The sequence below is a fragment of the Sciurus carolinensis genome, chromosome 2 (genome assembly GCF_902686445.1).
Source record: "Sciurus carolinensis chromosome 2, mSciCar1.2, whole genome shotgun sequence".
Classification (NCBI taxonomy): Eukaryota; Metazoa; Chordata; class Mammalia; order Rodentia; family Sciuridae; genus Sciurus; species Sciurus carolinensis.
The window spans coordinates 89675920-89693419 of NC_062214.1; the positions used below are offsets into that span (position 1 = coordinate 89675920).

At 43.6% G+C, this 17500-nt stretch overlaps 1 protein-coding gene across 2 annotated transcripts in view; it reads left to right on the forward strand.

Annotated features, from left to right (window-relative positions):
- Positions 1 to 17500, forward strand: part of Parp16 (poly(ADP-ribose) polymerase family member 16) — a 50693-nt gene that overhangs the window by 20950 nt on the left and 12243 nt on the right. Inside the window, exon 7 of one of the 2 annotated variants that reach the window (XM_047541089.1) lies at positions 8115 to 8144. The exons of the other annotated variant lie outside the window; for it this stretch is intronic. Coding sequence (XP_047397045.1) covers positions 8115 to 8129 — 15 coding nt within the window. The 3' untranslated portion in view covers positions 8130 to 8144. Of the gene's footprint in view, positions 1 to 8114; positions 8145 to 17500 lie in introns of those variants that run through there. 2 annotated transcript variants of the gene reach the window in all.

Here is a 17500-nt window from a genome sequence, read left to right on the forward strand (position 1 = left end):
GCTGCTTTAAGACTTCTGTGGGCCCTGGTCTTTCTTGCCTTTGTGTTTTCCACTTCCTCTTTCAAAAAGTATTTTAAAATTATATTTTAAAACTGCATTTGTAAATGCAGAAAGTTCTCCTTTTTGATTTTAAAATAAATTAAACATTTTGTAACATGCACCTTAGGCACAGTGCCTACCTTGTCTAATGAATGAGGCAGTCCTAGACCAGGGAAATGGGAAATAGTGTGACCTCTGGGCACCTGGGAATGGATAGGCAGGAAGGAGACAAACCCTAAATGAGACTCACAGCTCTACTCTAAATGGAAGGCAGGTCCACAAGCCTGGGTCCACAAGCAGTTCTAGGAAATGGCAAATTTGTGGCACTGGGATTTGGGAGCTCAGGCTTGTGTGGCAGGCACCATTTCCCCTCTCCATGGAGAGGAAGAAATACCCACTGCGTCAGCAGCTTCACCAGGCAGCTGATGGCAGGAGAGACCAGATGGTAGTTCAGTTGGAGCCAACTCACTTTGGGGCTCCATCTACCTTGGGCTTATGAAAACCAACTCCCTCAATCCTCTGCCACTAATGCCATTGTCGGGGGTATAGTTTTGGGAGATGTGGCTAGGGAGCCTTCTCACAGGTCAGGTGCCTGTGGGGAGGGCTCAGGGATCCTGTGAACTGTCAGTTTCCTCTACAAGGGGAAAGGGTTTCATGGTGGGGTTTTGGACACATGTACATGTGTAGATGAGAGAGAGATGGCATAGGGGATGTGAGTCAATGCTGTTTCTGATTAATTGATTTCATTAAACATTGATTGCCTACAAAGCCAGGAGAAGGTGGGGAATTTGTGATTTAAAGACCTGATTCAGATATTTTTCTTTAGAACATGGTCCCATCCCATCTGAGCCTATCCGCCAAGCCCAGAAGGTTTGTGTTGGCATGGAGTCTCCCGCACTCTCCCTCCCTGTTGCCATGGTGATTCTTAGGCCCCCCCCAGGACTGGATTGAGCTCCTCATGCTAAAACAGGACCAGACCTCTCCTTAAGCCCCTCCACCATGCCTCCCCCTTCTTTCCCCACTCCTCTCTTCTCTCCATGCCCCACCTCCTGAGTTTTCCACTTCTTGGTCTTTGTTTGTTTTTGCCTTTGTCAGTCTCCCCCCTCTGGATGGGTTTGTTTGTTTCCAAACTGTCTGGGGTTGTGCACCGTGGAGACAGTGTCCTGGGCTGCCTCTAGCTCTGATCTGGTTAGAATAAGCCCCTCTCCTTTGCATGCATCTCCAACCTGACATTTGGAACATCCAAAACAAATCCCAACATTCTGAAGCAAGATAGAAACCACCATCCCCACCCACTTTTCTGGCGCCCTTGTCCGCCTGGAATGGGTTTTTCAAAAATTTCCAGTGTTCCGCTACAGTTTCTGTATACTGAATGGGAAGCGGCATTTACTGAACACTTTATACCTGCCACTGGACTGTGCTTTGCTTGTGTTAAAAAATCTGATAGTAAAGTTGATATTTCCTGCATTAAAATTTAACCGCAGACCTCTTGAGGACAGGGCCTGGGTCAGCTTTGTATATCCCTGTGCCTAATAGATGATGGAGGCTCAAGAAAAGTTTATTGAATGAATAAATGGACAAACGGATGAAAGAACTTTCCTTGGCGATAGCAGAATCATGGCTGAATGTCAGCAAAAGGGGCTTGAAGTTAGATGTGAAGAAAAAATACATTGGCAAGGCGGTGTAGATGGGTGAGGGTTTTAGCAAAGGTTGTTGCTTGCTTTCAGGAAGTCCCAATTGCTCTGTCACCAAAAGTACCTTTTGGGCTAGTGAGGCAGGCAGGACAGAGCCTTGTGTTTCATTTAAAGTTAAACAGCCCTGAGAGAGATCAAACTATTGATTTGGTGCTTATTCATACACCTAATTCACTCACATATATCTAATAACACAGCCTTTCCTAAGAACAGATTTTAGTTATGAGTTGGGGCATGTTGGTGAAAGAAAAAGAAATCACTGGAGATTCAAGGGCAAAAGGAGTTTTGATCATGTCAGAGGGTGGGTCCATGGGAGCCAAACTTTGCTATATCCCCATTTGGCCAAGGGTGGACCCAGTCAGAATGCATGTGGTGCTGCCTTGCCCTTCTAACCAGTCTTGACGACATTGGTCAGGTCAGTCAAATGCCCACTAGAGGGGGCAGGAAGGAGACAAGGCCAGTTTAAATTACTGGAAGCACACATTGCAGACTGGCTTATATATGCAGTTTTACTGTTCTCAAGGAAGTAATGGCTATCCCAAATGGGTTTGCAGCATATTGCCTATCGGAAGCCTGTAGGAATTTAAAACTAGAACATTAATTATATTTTTAAAGGACTTGAGGGTGCTTGAAAAGTATTGACCTGTTTGACCACTGATTTCTTTTAGATAAGGCTACATCTTCTCATCACCTAGGGGTCATTCACCCTCCTGGTACTATACTCCAGTGTCCTCTTTAGGGAACAAACCCCTTTTCCCAGTCTCACTGACAGGTTTTTGTTTTTATTTTTATTTTTTTTGAGACAGGGTCTCATTATGTACCTTGTCTAGTCTCAAACTTACTATCCTTCTGTCTTAACCTCCCAAGTGGCATGAGCCACCATGTCTGGCTGTCATTGGATCTTGGTAAAGAGAACTGTCTGTACCCTTCACCCTCGTACTCTGAGTAGAGCAGTGATTGGCCTCTATGATTGCTTTAGGCATAGGCACGTGACCCAATTAGATAATAGAATGGCAACAAAATAAACCCCAATTTTTGCTGAGGCTCCTGGGAAAGAAACTTGCATTTCCATTGCTCCTGGATGTGAGAGGCTGGCCATTCTGTTTCCATCTTGCTTCCAACAAGGCAGAAAGCAGGGCCACCAAGTCCTGTGATGCTATTGGAATACTAAATCCAGTGGTGCTTAAAGCCAGGCTTTTCACTTAGGTGACCAACACATTCCTTTTTATTTAAGAGTTTAAATTAAATTGGGTTTTGCAGAGAATAGAGATACATGGAGGTCTTAGTCGAGATCCTTTGCCATCCTGGAATGTCATTATTTTTGGTACAAGTCTGTTACTAACTATAAAAAGATATGACTTCTAAACTGCTGTGTCTGGATTGATGAAGTTTAACTCTCCTGACCCTTGGACTATCCCCACGAGGCTCTCAAATTTGTGCAAAACGAGAGATGGGCAAAACACACAAAAAGCTACCATGTTCTGAGGCCTTTTGTGGCCTCAGTATCAAGGAACCTACTTGGTTCAACTTGAACTCTTCTCTAGAAAGGCTTCCAACCTAGGAAACACTGTGGCATTCTGAGATCTGGAAGCAGCACTGGGTGGAACTCAAAGAATCTGGCTCTCAGGAAGACCAGAGGGGCCAGGACTGTAACAATCAGAGAAGGGATGAGGACAAGGGCACTACCATTTGTCCAGTGCCTTCTGCATGATTTGTGTATTGAAAGATTTATTTAATCCTCACAGTTTCCTTACAAGGAAGATACTAAGAAGAAGCAGGCTCAGAGAGGTAACTTTCCCAAAGGAAAAGGCCAGAAAGAACCAAAGTTGGAATAATAAGCAAGGTAGGTGGGTACAGGCCATAGCTCGAGGGACTGTCTGAGCAAAAAGAATCTGGATTGGTGTTGGAGGAAGCCTAGGTAGAAAATGAGCTCCCTTTCCAGACTGAGGCTGTTACCTCTGCACTGTTTTATAAGCAGGGTACCTGTGATGGATCCCATGGGAAGGCTCCCTTTATGTCCACTCTATCAAGTATGGTCCTGGGCTTAGCTGTGGTCATTTGTCCAGCCCCATGGCTGTGGATCCAGGAGCTGAACTCAGAGGTGCACATGGCTCTGAATGTGGGGCAGGCAGGAGACCATCCCACCCTCTCACCCCCACTGCCTGCTCGGAGCTCCAGCCATCAGCCTGCTTTGATTATGATTTCTTTGAGACCTCACATCCAGGGGCTGCCAGCAGCCAAATCCTCCTGATTGTCTGAGATGTTCCTGACATTACAGAAAATAACAGCCTCCCCTGTCTGGCCAGCTGTGACGAGCAACATTCCTGTCTTGGCTCGCCTGGCTGGTGGGGCTACAGCCCTGTGTCCACCTCCAGCAGAGGCCTGTGGGACCTGGCCAGGGTGGTAGACAGAGGGGAGGTCACTGTTTGTCTCCAAGGCTGGACAGGACATTCTGAGTCCCTCTTTTGCCCTGTTACCAGGCACCTTAGCCTCAAGTCACTTCCAGACAAGCCCCATGTTTGTAATGACGACTGTCAGTTAAGAATAAACTCCTACTAGTTTACTGTCCCTGGGGTCAGAGCCCCTTCACTCCTGCCCAGGAGATTCACCAGGTAATTTGAGATGCCTACATTATTCTAGCTAGATTCAAAGCCTGCACACCCAAATGGCTTCTTTTACAGATGTGGGCACAGAGTGGAGATAGAAGAGGGACTACAACCCTGGCCTTTACTTCCTATGGCCTCAGAGTGCTGTGGATGCCGTGGCTATGATGACGTTAGAGGCTCTGAGCGGGAGGATCTGGCCGTGTTTGTGGTGAGGAGCAGTGGTGTTTTCATCCTAGACCTGTTTTGGAGATCAGGCTCGTGGCTGAGCCATTTCCTGCGGAAGCAAGGCCCCTGGAAAAGCACTGTTCTCTAGGAGCTCCTAAATCATCCTTTTGGGAACAGAGCTGGAGCAGCAGGACCTGAGTGAGGCTCTGCCACTGTGCAGCATCTAGGGCCCAGCCTGGGGTTGGCCATACCACAGGAGGCACCTGGGGACTGAGGGCAGAGTCCTTTGGAAGGGGGAGCCCCCGCAACACACACCATCTGCTGCTCTCCCTAGGACTCTTGTGGCTTGGAACTGCGGGGGAGGAGAGAGCAGACTTTCTAGGCCAGTCTGCAGGAGGAATTCCTCTAGGAGCCCCCTCTGGCCGCAGACAGGAGGGGAGGGAGGCAGACAGGTGGCCCAGGGGTCTCTGTGGGCAGGTGGCTCACTCCCAGTCTGTCTCTGGCCTACCACTTTGCCTTTGTGTAGCTGAGGATATCGGGGAGGGTTTGTGCAACTGTTCTCGGCTTGTCTGTGTGGGTGGCTGCATGTCTGACTGGAGATGGGTTCCTTGTAGAAAGTGTGCTGTGTGGATGTGTCCACCTCCCTCTGTGAGGCTGTGGCTGTGGATATCTTTGAGGGAAAGCATGGGCTTCTACATTTTTGCAGAGATGAATGGTCTGCTCCTGCATATGTGTGTCAGTGGGAGTATGCCTGTGAGGTCATTTTGGTATACATGTGAACTTGTCCTTCTAGGTGTAAGCTTAGGCATATGTGTCTCTGAGATTGTGTGCTTATTTACCAACAGTATGTTAGCAAGCCTCTGAAAGCATGTATGTGTGTCTATAATTTGTGCAGAAGCATTCACTGAGTCATTCCTAATGTGGTTTGCTCACTGGATATGTTTAAAGCGCTTGCTCTGTGACTAGCGCTGCACTGGGTACTGGAAATTTGGAGAGGTGTCTGTGGCTGGAGTAGAACCAAATTGTTGTCATCTAAAGAGTAGCCCAGAACTAGGGCCCTTTTTACCTGTTTCCTCATGGAAAGAAACCATGGTAGACAACGAGATAAGAACGACATGGTACATCTGTCTGGGTGGCTCTCTGTGCACCTTTGCCTGTGTATACATGTCTGCCTGTGTGAATGTCGGTTTGTGTTTCTCTGTCTGATCTCCTAGAGGGCAGAGCTTGCAGCATATCTGTGATCTCTTCCCTTGCCTGGGTGGCTCAGGACTATGAGACAGGCAGGGGTGATGGGAGGGTTACTGATCCAGAGTCTCAAATACCATTCTGACACCCAGCTCAGACTCCCTCTATGATCTGGCCTCAGTTTCCTCACCTTTAGAGTGAAGGGGTCAGATTGCCTCACCATTAACTTTATAGGCCTTTTTTAGTTTACAGAAGAAATATGGTTAGTTCCTGACTTAATTGCTTTTTAAAGGTCAACTTGGGAGAAGCCTAATTGTAGGAACTTGGGATTCAGACGAACTGGGTTTTAATTCCACTTCTGTTATGATGGGCTTTATGTCCTTTAGAGTTACTTAACTTTTCTCTTGATTGTTGTGAGAAATAATGTGTAAAGTGCTGAGCATAGTAGATGTTCAGTAAATATTAGTCTCTATTCTTTTCTAGAGTCTTTCCAGCTTTTGTTCCCTACCAACTTTGGGTTCAGTAGAAATGTTGACTAATCAAATTCATCTAAGCCACCTGTTTAAGGGGTTCTGGCCTGTTGTAGTTGGGGGCAGAGGGCACAGTTGGAGAGAATCTGGTCCTTTTTTCAGTGCAGATGCAGATCTGTGTGTGAACTCTGTTCTCTACCCCTCCATCCTGTTCTCTGATATGGACCCCTGACATCTCAGTCTTGAGTACACACAACGACTATGGAATGGGCTCAATGTCCACTTCCATCTGAATTCTGTCCCTGAGCTGCTCCCCAGTGCTGCAGGATGCTGAGCTAAGTAGGATCAGGCCACAGGGCAGAGCTGGGTCAGGTAAGGCCTTAGGCCCCCAACATGTCTGTGCCTGCCTGCCCAGCCCCAGTAGTGGGCAGATCCAGCCAGGGCAGCTGTCCCCCATGATTGATACTCCTGGAAGGCTGTTGCTCTGCTCTTAGCATAGGTGGCCTTAGGATCCTGGAGCTACCCCATGACTTCTGTCTCCTCAAGGCCTCTAGAATGAATTCCAGCAGGACAGCAGTTTGGGTAGGGCAGGAGATAGCACCTCTCAGCCAGAATTGGTGGGGGTGACCATCTTGGGAATCCCCTGGAGCCTGTTAAAACTGGCAGTTCTTATGCTCTCCTGAAATATCCGTGACCTGTAGGGAATGAGGGAGGGGTCTAGGGTGCAGCCAGGGTTGCTGAGTTGGGAAATGCTCAGAAACTGAGCTCAGGGTGGCAGAGGGAGACAGGGAGAGAGGGTCTGCCCTGGAGGTCATACTGGCTACCCCTCTAACCCCCCCACATATGAAGGGCTAAAAATTGGTTTGGCGGTCTCCCGCCTCTAGAGATTACTAGGGAGGTGGGAGTTCCTTGAGCTGTGGAAGACCTCTGGGGGTCTTTGTGACCTCTCCCTACCATCTCTGGGCTGCTGTGTTTGGGTCAGAACTGGGAATTTTCCGATTGAAAAAAATTGAAAGCAAGGGAGCATTTGGTGGGTTGTAGCCAAAGTAATGTGTTTAAGGAAATTTCTGCTTCATGCTGGCCAGGACAGGGAATGTCTGGTCAAAGAGCTGCTGACGGCCAGGGTCTCTGAAAGTAAACAGGCTGCCTCCGATGGCTGCCCTGAGCTCATTTCCTTCAGCACTGCAAGCGGGGATGATGTCACCATGAGTGGGGCCTCCTGGTCATGGAGTTTCTCAGTGAGCAGGACTGAGGCTCAGAAATTGCAGGCGGCATGGGTGCTGCTGCCCAGTTATTGCAAACAGCTGCTTCCCATACAAGCAGCTCTGACGCCTCCTCCGCATACTCTGTGATGGAACTCCAGGCACATCCATGACCCCACAGCATACGTGTTCCTGGGGAAACCTGGAACACCCAAGTCTCATTTTCCGTGCAAGGCCTCTGCCTCATCCAGAGAGCTGGACCTCCTCCTTTCTATGGAGAGGGTCACTGAGAGTAGGGTTAGTTGCGAGGAGTGGCCCTAGAGGTACAGGCTCATGTGGAAAGTGGACAGTGGCAACGTGCACTACAGCCTGTCTCCTGGGACCAGGCAGCCAGGCCCAGTGGGGGAGTTTCCATGAACAGAGAGGCCAGGTCAGGGGAGGCTGGGAGGTAGGGTGGGGAAAGAGCTACAAAGCCCTCTCTGTGCCTCCTCCACAGGCTCTTCCTGAGACTGCAGCTGCAGGTGAGGCTTTTATGGGATTGAAAATCCTGTAGCAGTTACTGTTCAGCAGCTGCCAGCCGTTGGGACATGCTCAGTGCCTCCCCACTTCCCTCATACCACGCCGACTTCATCTGCTGGGTGGGGAATGGGGACCAGTGAGACTCCAGTAGAGAGGTGGGCTGGGAGCTTCCTGAGGGAAGGCCTGGGTCTTTTGCTACTTTCTGTCCTCCACAATTCTGGGTTGACTTTACAGGGGGCTCATCAGTGACACAGATCCACCCCACAGAGCTACTGGCCCACTCTCAATGGCTGTCTGACCTGCTCCAGGGCGACCTAAAACCTCAGACTGACCAAGAGGCTCCCAGAGGACTCACTGCTTCCCTGACGTGCAACCTGACTGACCAACAGGCTGACCCATTAATTTAGTCTAATTATTCAACAAACAGTCATTCAATGCCTCACCTTGTTTGTGGCAAGTCTTGTGCTGGATGCAGAGGATACAGCCATGAACAAGACAGACAAGATTCCTGCTTTTAGCAAACGGATAAAAAGTAAACAATAATGGTAGAATGTGATTTATGTGTTTTATATTATGAAGGAAGTAAATAGGATTTTGTGGGAGACCGTATCCAGCTGCCCCTACCCTGGATCTAATGGTCAGAGAAGACCACGACATAGAATCTGAGACATGGGGACTGAGAATGAGAAACAACTGTGCAGAGGGCTGCGGGAGAGCGTCCAGGTAGAGTCAAAGGCAGTGCCAAGGGCTTGAGGTGGGTAAGAGCTGGGCCTAATTTAGGAATAACCAGAAGTCACATGTGACTGGAACATGTGAGTGGAAGAAGGTGGCAGAGATGAGTTGGAGGGAAGAGCAGGAGCAGACCAGACAGGCCTTGTCAGCCACAGGGAGAACTTAGATGGGTGTGAGTGGAAGACCCTGAAGGCTGATGGTGAGATACCATCTGAGAACAAATGGATAATGGAATTTATAGTTAAAAACCTTGCCACAGTGGGCTGGGTTGTGGCTCAGTGGCAGAGCACTTGCCTTGCATGTATGAGGCACTGGGTTCAATCCTCAGCACCACATAAAAATAAATAAAGGTGTTAAAACAACAACAACAAAAAGCCTTCCCACAAAGAAAACTCCAGACCCCGAAGCCTTCACTGGTAAATTCTACCAGATATTTAAGGAAGAAATAACACCAATTTTATACAGACACTTCCAGAAAACTGAAAAGAAAGGAGTACTTTACAACTTATTGTGTGAGGCCAGCATTATGCCTTGTTACCAAAACCAGACAAGAGTCATTCCAGGAAGAGAAAACTATAGGCCAATATCCTTCATGAACATAAATGCAAAATTTTCAATCAAAATTTCAGCAAAGTAAGTCCAGTGATACATAAAGGATAATGCTTCATGACCAAGTGGGGTTAACCTATAAATACCAGGTTGAAGTAACCTTTGAAAATCAATTAATAGGCCCAGTGGGGTGGCACACACCTGTAATCCCAGCAACTTGGGAGTCTGAGGCAGGAGAATCACAAGTTCAAAGCCAGCCTCAGCAATTTATCAAGGTCCTAAGCAACTCAGTGAGACTGTCTCTAAATAAAAAACAAAAAAGGGCTGGGGATGTGGCACAGTGATTAAGTACCCCTGGATTCACTCCCCAGTACCAAAAAAAAAAAAAAAAAAAAAAAAAGTTGTGGGGTAGGGGGTTGCTGGGGATGAGGTAAAGCACCCTTGGGTTCAATCTCCAGTTCAGGGGTTGGGAGTTGGGAGTAAAGAAAATAAAAAAGAAAATTACTTAATAGGATTTACATATTAACAACTGAAAAAGAAAAAAATACATATGATCACCAGCAGGAAAAGCATTTGACAAAATCCAACATTTATTCCTGTTCCAAAAATAAAAACACCCTTAGCAAAGTAGGCAAAGTAAGGAATTCCTCAACCTGATAGGTGACTTCATACAAAAAACATACTGCTAATTTCCAACTTAATAAATTGAGTGCCTTTCCTCTAAGATTCAGAATGAGGCAAGAAAGGTCTGCTCTTACCATGTCTCCTTAAGATTGTACTGATCCTAGGCAGTGCAATATAATAATAATAATAATAATAATAATAAAGCATATAGTTTGGAAAGGAAAAAGTAAAACTGTCAGTTATTTACAAATGGCATGATCATGCACAGAGAAAATCCTGAGTAACAGAAAAGTTACTAAAGTGAGTCAGTTTAGCAAAATTGCAATATATAAAATCAGTATACGAAAATCAATTGTATGCCTGTGTATGAGCAACAAACATTTAGAAATTTGACATTATAAAAACAAACCATTTACAATATCAAAGATATGAAATAGGGATAAATCTGAAAGGTGTAAGACTTGTCCACTGAAAACTAGAAAACATAGCTGGGGGAAATTAAGAATATCTAAATGAGATTGAGACTATGAATTGGAAGACTTGATATTTTCAAGATGGAATCTCAATATAGTTTTGATTTGCATTTCCCTAATAGCTAAAGATGATGAGCATTTTTTCACATACTTGGCTGTTTGTACTTTTTTCAGAAGTTTCTGTTAAGTTCATTTGCCCATTTGTTGAATGGGGTTTTTGTGGTTGAGTTTTTTGTCTTTAATATATTCTGCATGTTAATCCTTGATCAGAAGAGTAGTTGGTAAAGATTTTCTCTCATTCTCTAAGGCTCTCACTTCTCTCTGTTAATTATTTTCTTTGCTATGAAGAAGCTTTTTAATTTTATTCTATCCCATTTATTGATTCTTGCTATTATTTCCTGAGCTATAGGAGTCCTATTCAGAAAACTGTTGCCTGTGCCTGTATGTTAAAGTGCTTCTCCTGTTTTTTTGCAAGTGGTTGCAAAATTTCTGGGTTTCTTTCCCTTCCTTCCTTCCTTTATATCTTCCTTCCTTCTGTCTTTTCTTTCTTGTGCTGGTGTTTGAACCACTCAACTACATCCCCAACCCTTTTTATTTATGTATTTATTTTTGAGTTAGGGTCTCACAGGTTGCTCAGGTTGCCCTTGAACTTGAGACCCTTCTGCCTTAGCCTTCTGAGTCACTGGGATTACAGTGTGCCCACCTAAAGTTTCCAGTCTTATACTTAGATCTTTGATTGATTTGGAATTGACTTTTGAAAAGGTGCACCTTTGTGCACAAGAGAGATCTAGTTTTGTTCTTCTGCTTAGCAATATCCAGTTTTTCCACCACCATTTGTTACCAAGGCTGTCTTTTCTCCAACATGCTTTTGGTACCTTTGTCAAGGATCAGATGACTGTAGCTGTATGGGTTTATCTCTGCTTCTTCTGTTCTGTTCCATTGGTATATATGTCTGTTTGTGCTAGAACCAGAATGTTTTTGTTACTATGGCTTTGTAATAAAATTTTAAATTAGATATTGTGATGCTTCCAGAATTATTTTTCCTTAGGATAGCTTTCTGGGTCTTATGTTCTCCCATATGAATTTTAGGATATTTTTTCTGTTTCTCTGAAGAATATCCTTTGTATTTTGATGGGAATTGTGTTGAATCAGTAGATCACTTTGGTGATACAATCATTAATTCTGCCAGTCAATGAACATAGGAGATCTTTCCATATTCTCTTGTCTTCTTCAATTTATTTTTTCAGAGTTCTGTAATTTTCCTTGTAGAAGTCTTTCACCTCCTTGGATAGGTTTATTCCTGGGTATTTTGTTCCTATTTTGTTTTGAAGCTGTTGTAAATGGAATTGTTTTAATGTCACTTGACTTTTTACAAAAGTACCAGCCTTTGGAGAAAGGATAGTCTTTTCAACAAATGGTCCCAGAGGCTGAGGATATAGTTCAGTTGGTAGTTGGTCTTGCATGCACAAGGCCCTGGGTTCAATCCCCAGCACCACAAAACAAAACAAAACAAAACAAAAAAAAAACCTTGAACAACTGGGTATTTGTGTGGGGGGGAATGAACTGAACTTCTACCCTTACTTCACACCATAACAAAAATTAATTCAAATGGATCACAAACCTAAATGTAAACAAACCCCATAAATCTTTTAGAATATAGGAGAAAATCTTTATACCCTTGTGTTGGCAAAGAGTTCTTAGATATGATACAAAAATTACAAATAAATTGAAAAGTTGATAAACTGTATTTCTTTATAATTTAAAACTTGATTTCTGAAAGTTTTAGAAAAATGAAAACACAGCCACCAAAGGACTTATATCTAGAATATAATTTTGTGGCACTGGGGATTGAATCAGGGCTTCACATATGCTAGGCAAGTGCTCTTTGACTCAACTACATCTTTAGGCCCGAGAATATAGTTTTAAAACTTTTTTTGTTTTACACATCTTTTTATTTATGCATAAAATAAAAAGGAAAATGTCAGCCATCTTTTACATAAGTCAGTGGTATTAACAGACATTCTATGAAAGAAGATATATAGGTGTCAAATAAATATGAAAAAAACATTCACCATCTTGAAACATCAAAGAAATGCATGTGAGATGCCGCACATATCTACTAAAACATTAAAACTTCTTTACATACCTATAACACATAAGGAATTGTATCTAGACTACACAAAATATGTATAGAACTCAATGAGACAACTCCAATTTTTTAAAATGATCAAAAATTTCAGAAACTTTGCCAAGAAGATATACAAATAGCAAATTAGCTCAGGTAAAGATGGTCCTTATTTATAAGGGAAACATAAATTAAAACACAATGAGGTACCACTGCACACCCACTAAAGAAGCTAAAATTAAATGGCCAGCCACACTGATCACTGCCAAGAATGTGGAACAACTGTGACTTGTGCACTGTGGTGGGAATGTAAAGTAGCATACTTTGAAAAACAGCTCAGCAATTTTCCCAAAAGCTAAGTGTCCACCTACTATGAGACATAGTCGTTTCTTTCTTAAGTATTTACCCAAGAAAAATGATAGCAGAAATCCACATCGGGACTTACATGTACGTGAATATTTATAGTGGCTTTCTATATAATAGCTAAAAACTGGACAACTCAAATGTTCTCCTTCAGAAGAATGGATAAACACATCAGTACATTCATACAATAGAATGTTTATTGTTCAGAATAAAAAAGGGTGAATTACTGATACATGAATCTCAAAATCATTAAGCCATATAAAAAGAATATATGCATATTGTTCCATTCATGTGAAATTCTAGAAGATGCAAACTAGTCTACAGTGACTTAAAGCAGATCACTGAATGCCTGGGGAGGGAGAGCTGGATTTCAAAGGAGCACGAGGATACTTTTGGGGAGTTTGTACAGATGATCTCATGGGTGTGTACCTATGTTAAAACATTAAATTGTACACATTAAGTGTGCAATGAATTTTATGTCAATTCTATCTCAAAAAAACTGTTCCAAAAAATGGCAACCCAATCTCATTTTTTTTTTTTTTTTAATTCACTGACTTCTATGAGGAGAAGGGACGGGAAAGGGTAAGAGTAAAAGCTGGGAGGTCTTGGGAGGCTGACAGTCATCTGGTGAGACATGATGGTGGCTGAGGTGAGACCATGGAAATGAAGGTGAGTGGATAGATTTGAGAGATATTTTGAAATCTAACCCACAAGACTTGTTAGTAGTTTGAATGCGATGTAAGAGGGAGGTGGAGGGCTGGGGTTGTGGCTCGGTGGTGGAGCGCTTGCCTAGCATGTGTGAGGCACTGGGTTTGATTTTCAGCACCACATATAAATAAATAAAATAAAGGTCCATTGACAACTAAAAAAAAAAAAAAAGAGAGAGGTGAAGATCCAGGATGGCTACCACATTTCTGACTGCAGAACTGAGTAACTGGGGAAGCCTGGGCCAGGGACAGACCTGTGGGGGGTTGTGGGTGAGGAATGAGTTTCTTTTTCATCTACCCCTGGAGATGCCTGAGCTCCTTGAGAAGGATCAGGGTGGAGATAACATTTGGAGGATGTTAATGAACAAATCAAGGCCAAGTGAATGGATGAGATCATGGAGGGGGAGAGAAGAGAAAAAGAAAAGAAGTCAGAATCGAGCCTGGCCCACTTCACCATTTAGAGGTCTCCTGAAGGAGTGGGAGCCAGAAAAGCACATCAGGAAGGGGCAGCTAGCAAGGTACACAACTGTATTAATTTCCTGTGGCTGATATCCCCACAAAATGGATGGCTGAAAACAACCAGAAAATTACTCTCCTAGTTCTGGAGGCCGAAAACTCAAAATCAGATCACTGGGCTGAAATCAAGTTGTTGGCAGGGCTGCACTTCCTCTGGAGGCTTGAGGGGAGATTCCGTTCTTGACTCTTCCAGCTCTGGCAGATGTTGTCATTCCTTGACTAGAGGCCATTTCACCCCAATCTCCCTCTCCATGGTCTATAGCTTCCTCCTCTTCTGTCTGGGTCACATCTCCCTCTGCCTTAATCTTTTTTTTTTGACTACCAGGGATTGAACCCAGGGGTGCTTAATCACTATGCCCCAACCCTTTTTTTTTTTTTTTTTTTTTGAGACAGGGTTTCACTAAGTTGCTTAGGGCCTCACTAAATTGCTGAGACTGGTCTCAAACTTGTAATTACAAGCGTGTGCCCCCACACCTGGCTATGCCTCACCATTACATAGAGTTTAGGGTCTACCTAGATAAGCAGGGATGTTCTTCTCTTCTTATGATCTTTAATCACATCCTCAAAGGCCATTTTTCCAAATAAGATCACATTTACAGGTTCTGTGAATTAGGTTGTAGATGTGTCTTTGGGTGGTCACCTTTTTAAACCTACTTATACAAACTGAAAGATTGACTATTTGATTAATGCAAGACAACAGGACTTCCTGTGTCTAGCAAGAGGGACTGAAGAGGTCAAGAGTAGGGTGCAAGAGCTCAGACTCCAATCTCAGGCCAGAAGTATGGGACTGAGGCTGCAGCTGGCTTGAGCATGTGTGGGAGAGCCTCCTGGGGAGGGGAGGTGCTGCAGACAGGAGTCTCCCAGTCCTCCCAGTCCTGACTCAACATCTGGCAGGGACCACGCACACAGCAGTCAGAGTGATCCCGAAGCTGCAGATCTCTGTTCATATCACTTTCCAGTGGAAGACCAGCACCCTCACCTGGCCTATGAGCCCCAGGGGCCTGGCCCAGCCCACTTCTGCAGTCTTAGGTCATATTTTCTGTCCCTGCTGTTTCCAGACAGGGGTTGCCTCTGAGCCACTGTCCCTCCTGCCTTGGGGCCTTGGCCCGATGTTTCCTCTGCTGGAAGGCTCTTCAGCCTACTTTACCCAGTTATCATCCACTGATGCTTCAGATCTCAACCCATATTTCTCTGCTGCAGGGAATCTCCCTTGTTTTCCTGTATGTGATGTAAGTCCTATGACTCCCTGTCCTCATCTTCTGTAGCACTATCAATGTATACAATTGCATATGTTTGTAATATTATTTTATTTATTTATTTTTATTAAGACACAGGATCTCACTATGTTGCCCAGGTGGGCCCTGAACTCCTGGGTTCAAGCAATCCTCCTGCCTCAGTTTCCCTAGTAACTGGTACTACAGGCACATACCACCATGCCTGGCACTGTGATATTATTTTATTGATGTTTATCTCTACCACTAAACTGTAAGCACCCCAAAGGCAGGGTGTGTATTATTCACCACTCTATCAGGTGCCTTGTCTACTGCTTAATACAGACACATGGTATATGGTCATTTTAAAACATGTCTGCAGATTTTTTGACATTCTTCCCATCAAGAGGTAGAGTCTATTTGATCTTCCTTTAATTATGTGCCAATTTAATGACTTGTATCTAATTAACAGAATTAAACTGTGTGATATCTGATGCTAAGCCCAACATGAGGCTAGATGAAGAGCAATTGCCTAGCATGCTCAAGGCTCTGCATTCAGTCACTGGCACCACAAAGTGGAGGGGGGGAACATGGCTTGTTCACTTTCTTTGTGGATGTTCCCAGTCACAACCCAGCTGCCATGCTGTGAAGATGCTCAGGTCATAGAGAAAGGCCACATGGAGGTGTTCCAGCCAAAAGCTCCTCTGAAAACCTAGTCTGCAGTCAAGCATTAGCTGTCAGACATTGTACTGAAGAAACCTTTGAGATGACTCCAACCTCAGCTGTCACCTGTTCTATTCTGTTTTTTGTTACACTAACAAAATGCCTGAGGCTGGTTACTTTAAAAAGAAAAGAGGTTTGTTTAGCTTGGGATCCTGCAAGATCTACATTAATCCTTTCTTAACTTTGGGCCCATAGAGGTTTCAGAAGAGCAAGAACATACATTTTCTCTGTGTGTATTATCTTTCCGGGGAGAAGTTCTCCTGACTCCAACATGTATTAGTTTCTCAGAAGAATCTGTGTCCCAGAAGTGTTAAGAAAAACAAATGTAGTCCAACTATCTCAATATCTAGGTTGAGAAACAGAACATTGCATTTTCTGGTAATAAGGTGGACTAGGTACCCTATATAAGCTTCCTTCTGAAAACAATTCTGAATAAAAGAAAAAAAATGAACTTAAAAATACACTTAATAAGCTGGCAAGAAATTAAGGAATATTCAGACCCCCAAATTCAATAATCCAGAGATAAGCTGAGCAGTGAAACACTTTTATTTTTTGAGGTGTTTTTATTTTATTTTTTATTTCTATTCCTATTTTTATTTATGGATTTATTTATTTATTTATTTATTCATTTATTTATTTTGAAACAGGGTCTTGAATATTACAGGTCTTGAACTCCTGGACTCAAGTGATCCTCTTGCCTCAGCCTTCCCAGTAATTGTGATTATAGGTTTTAGATGTATACTATCATGCCTGACTTTAAAAAAACAAATTTTTATTGTGGCAAAAAAACATGAGATCTACCTTTTTATGTTTTTAAGGTTACAGTACAGTATTGACTATAAGCACAATCTGTATAGCAGATCTCTAGAACTTTTGTGTGTCTGAAACTCTCATTTTTATTTTTTAACTCAGAAAATTGAATTTTCATGGTCTCATGGAGATGGGCTGATTGGAGAGAATGAGTGGTGTCCTAGTAACTGGCTGTCCAACAAATTAAAGCACCCTGTATTATAGTTTAAATGTATTCCCCAAAAAGCTTGTGTTGGAAACTTGCAATACTGTTGGGAGGTGGGGCCTAGGGCTCCGCCCTCCCAAATGGATTAATGCCAATTATAAAAGAACTTAGAACTGCAAGTTAAATCTCTTGCTCTCTCTTGCTCATGTGATGTGCTCCAACATGTTATGATGCAGCAAGAAAGTCCTCACAGATGTATCCCCCTGATCTTAAGATTCTTAGCCTCTAAAACTGTGAGTCAAATATCTTTTGTTTCTAAACTACCTAGCCTCAAGTATTATGTTATAGCAGCACAAAATGGACAAAGACCCTGTTTTTAGTGTTTGTTGATGTTCATGGTATAAATGTTCCCATGATGGTGGATTTCGAGCTAGCAATGGTATTAAGGACTCTTATGCAAAATATTTGGGTTTTGTGAGCTGATGGAAATCATTCATCACACCACTGAGGAGAAAGGCCTCTCTAAGGTGGGAATGCTACTAAAACCTTCCCTAAAAGATTTGGAACAGTTCATGTGAATGAACAGATATAAGCACTACCATCTCCTAACAGACTGAAAAGAAAAATGCTTATCTTCATTTT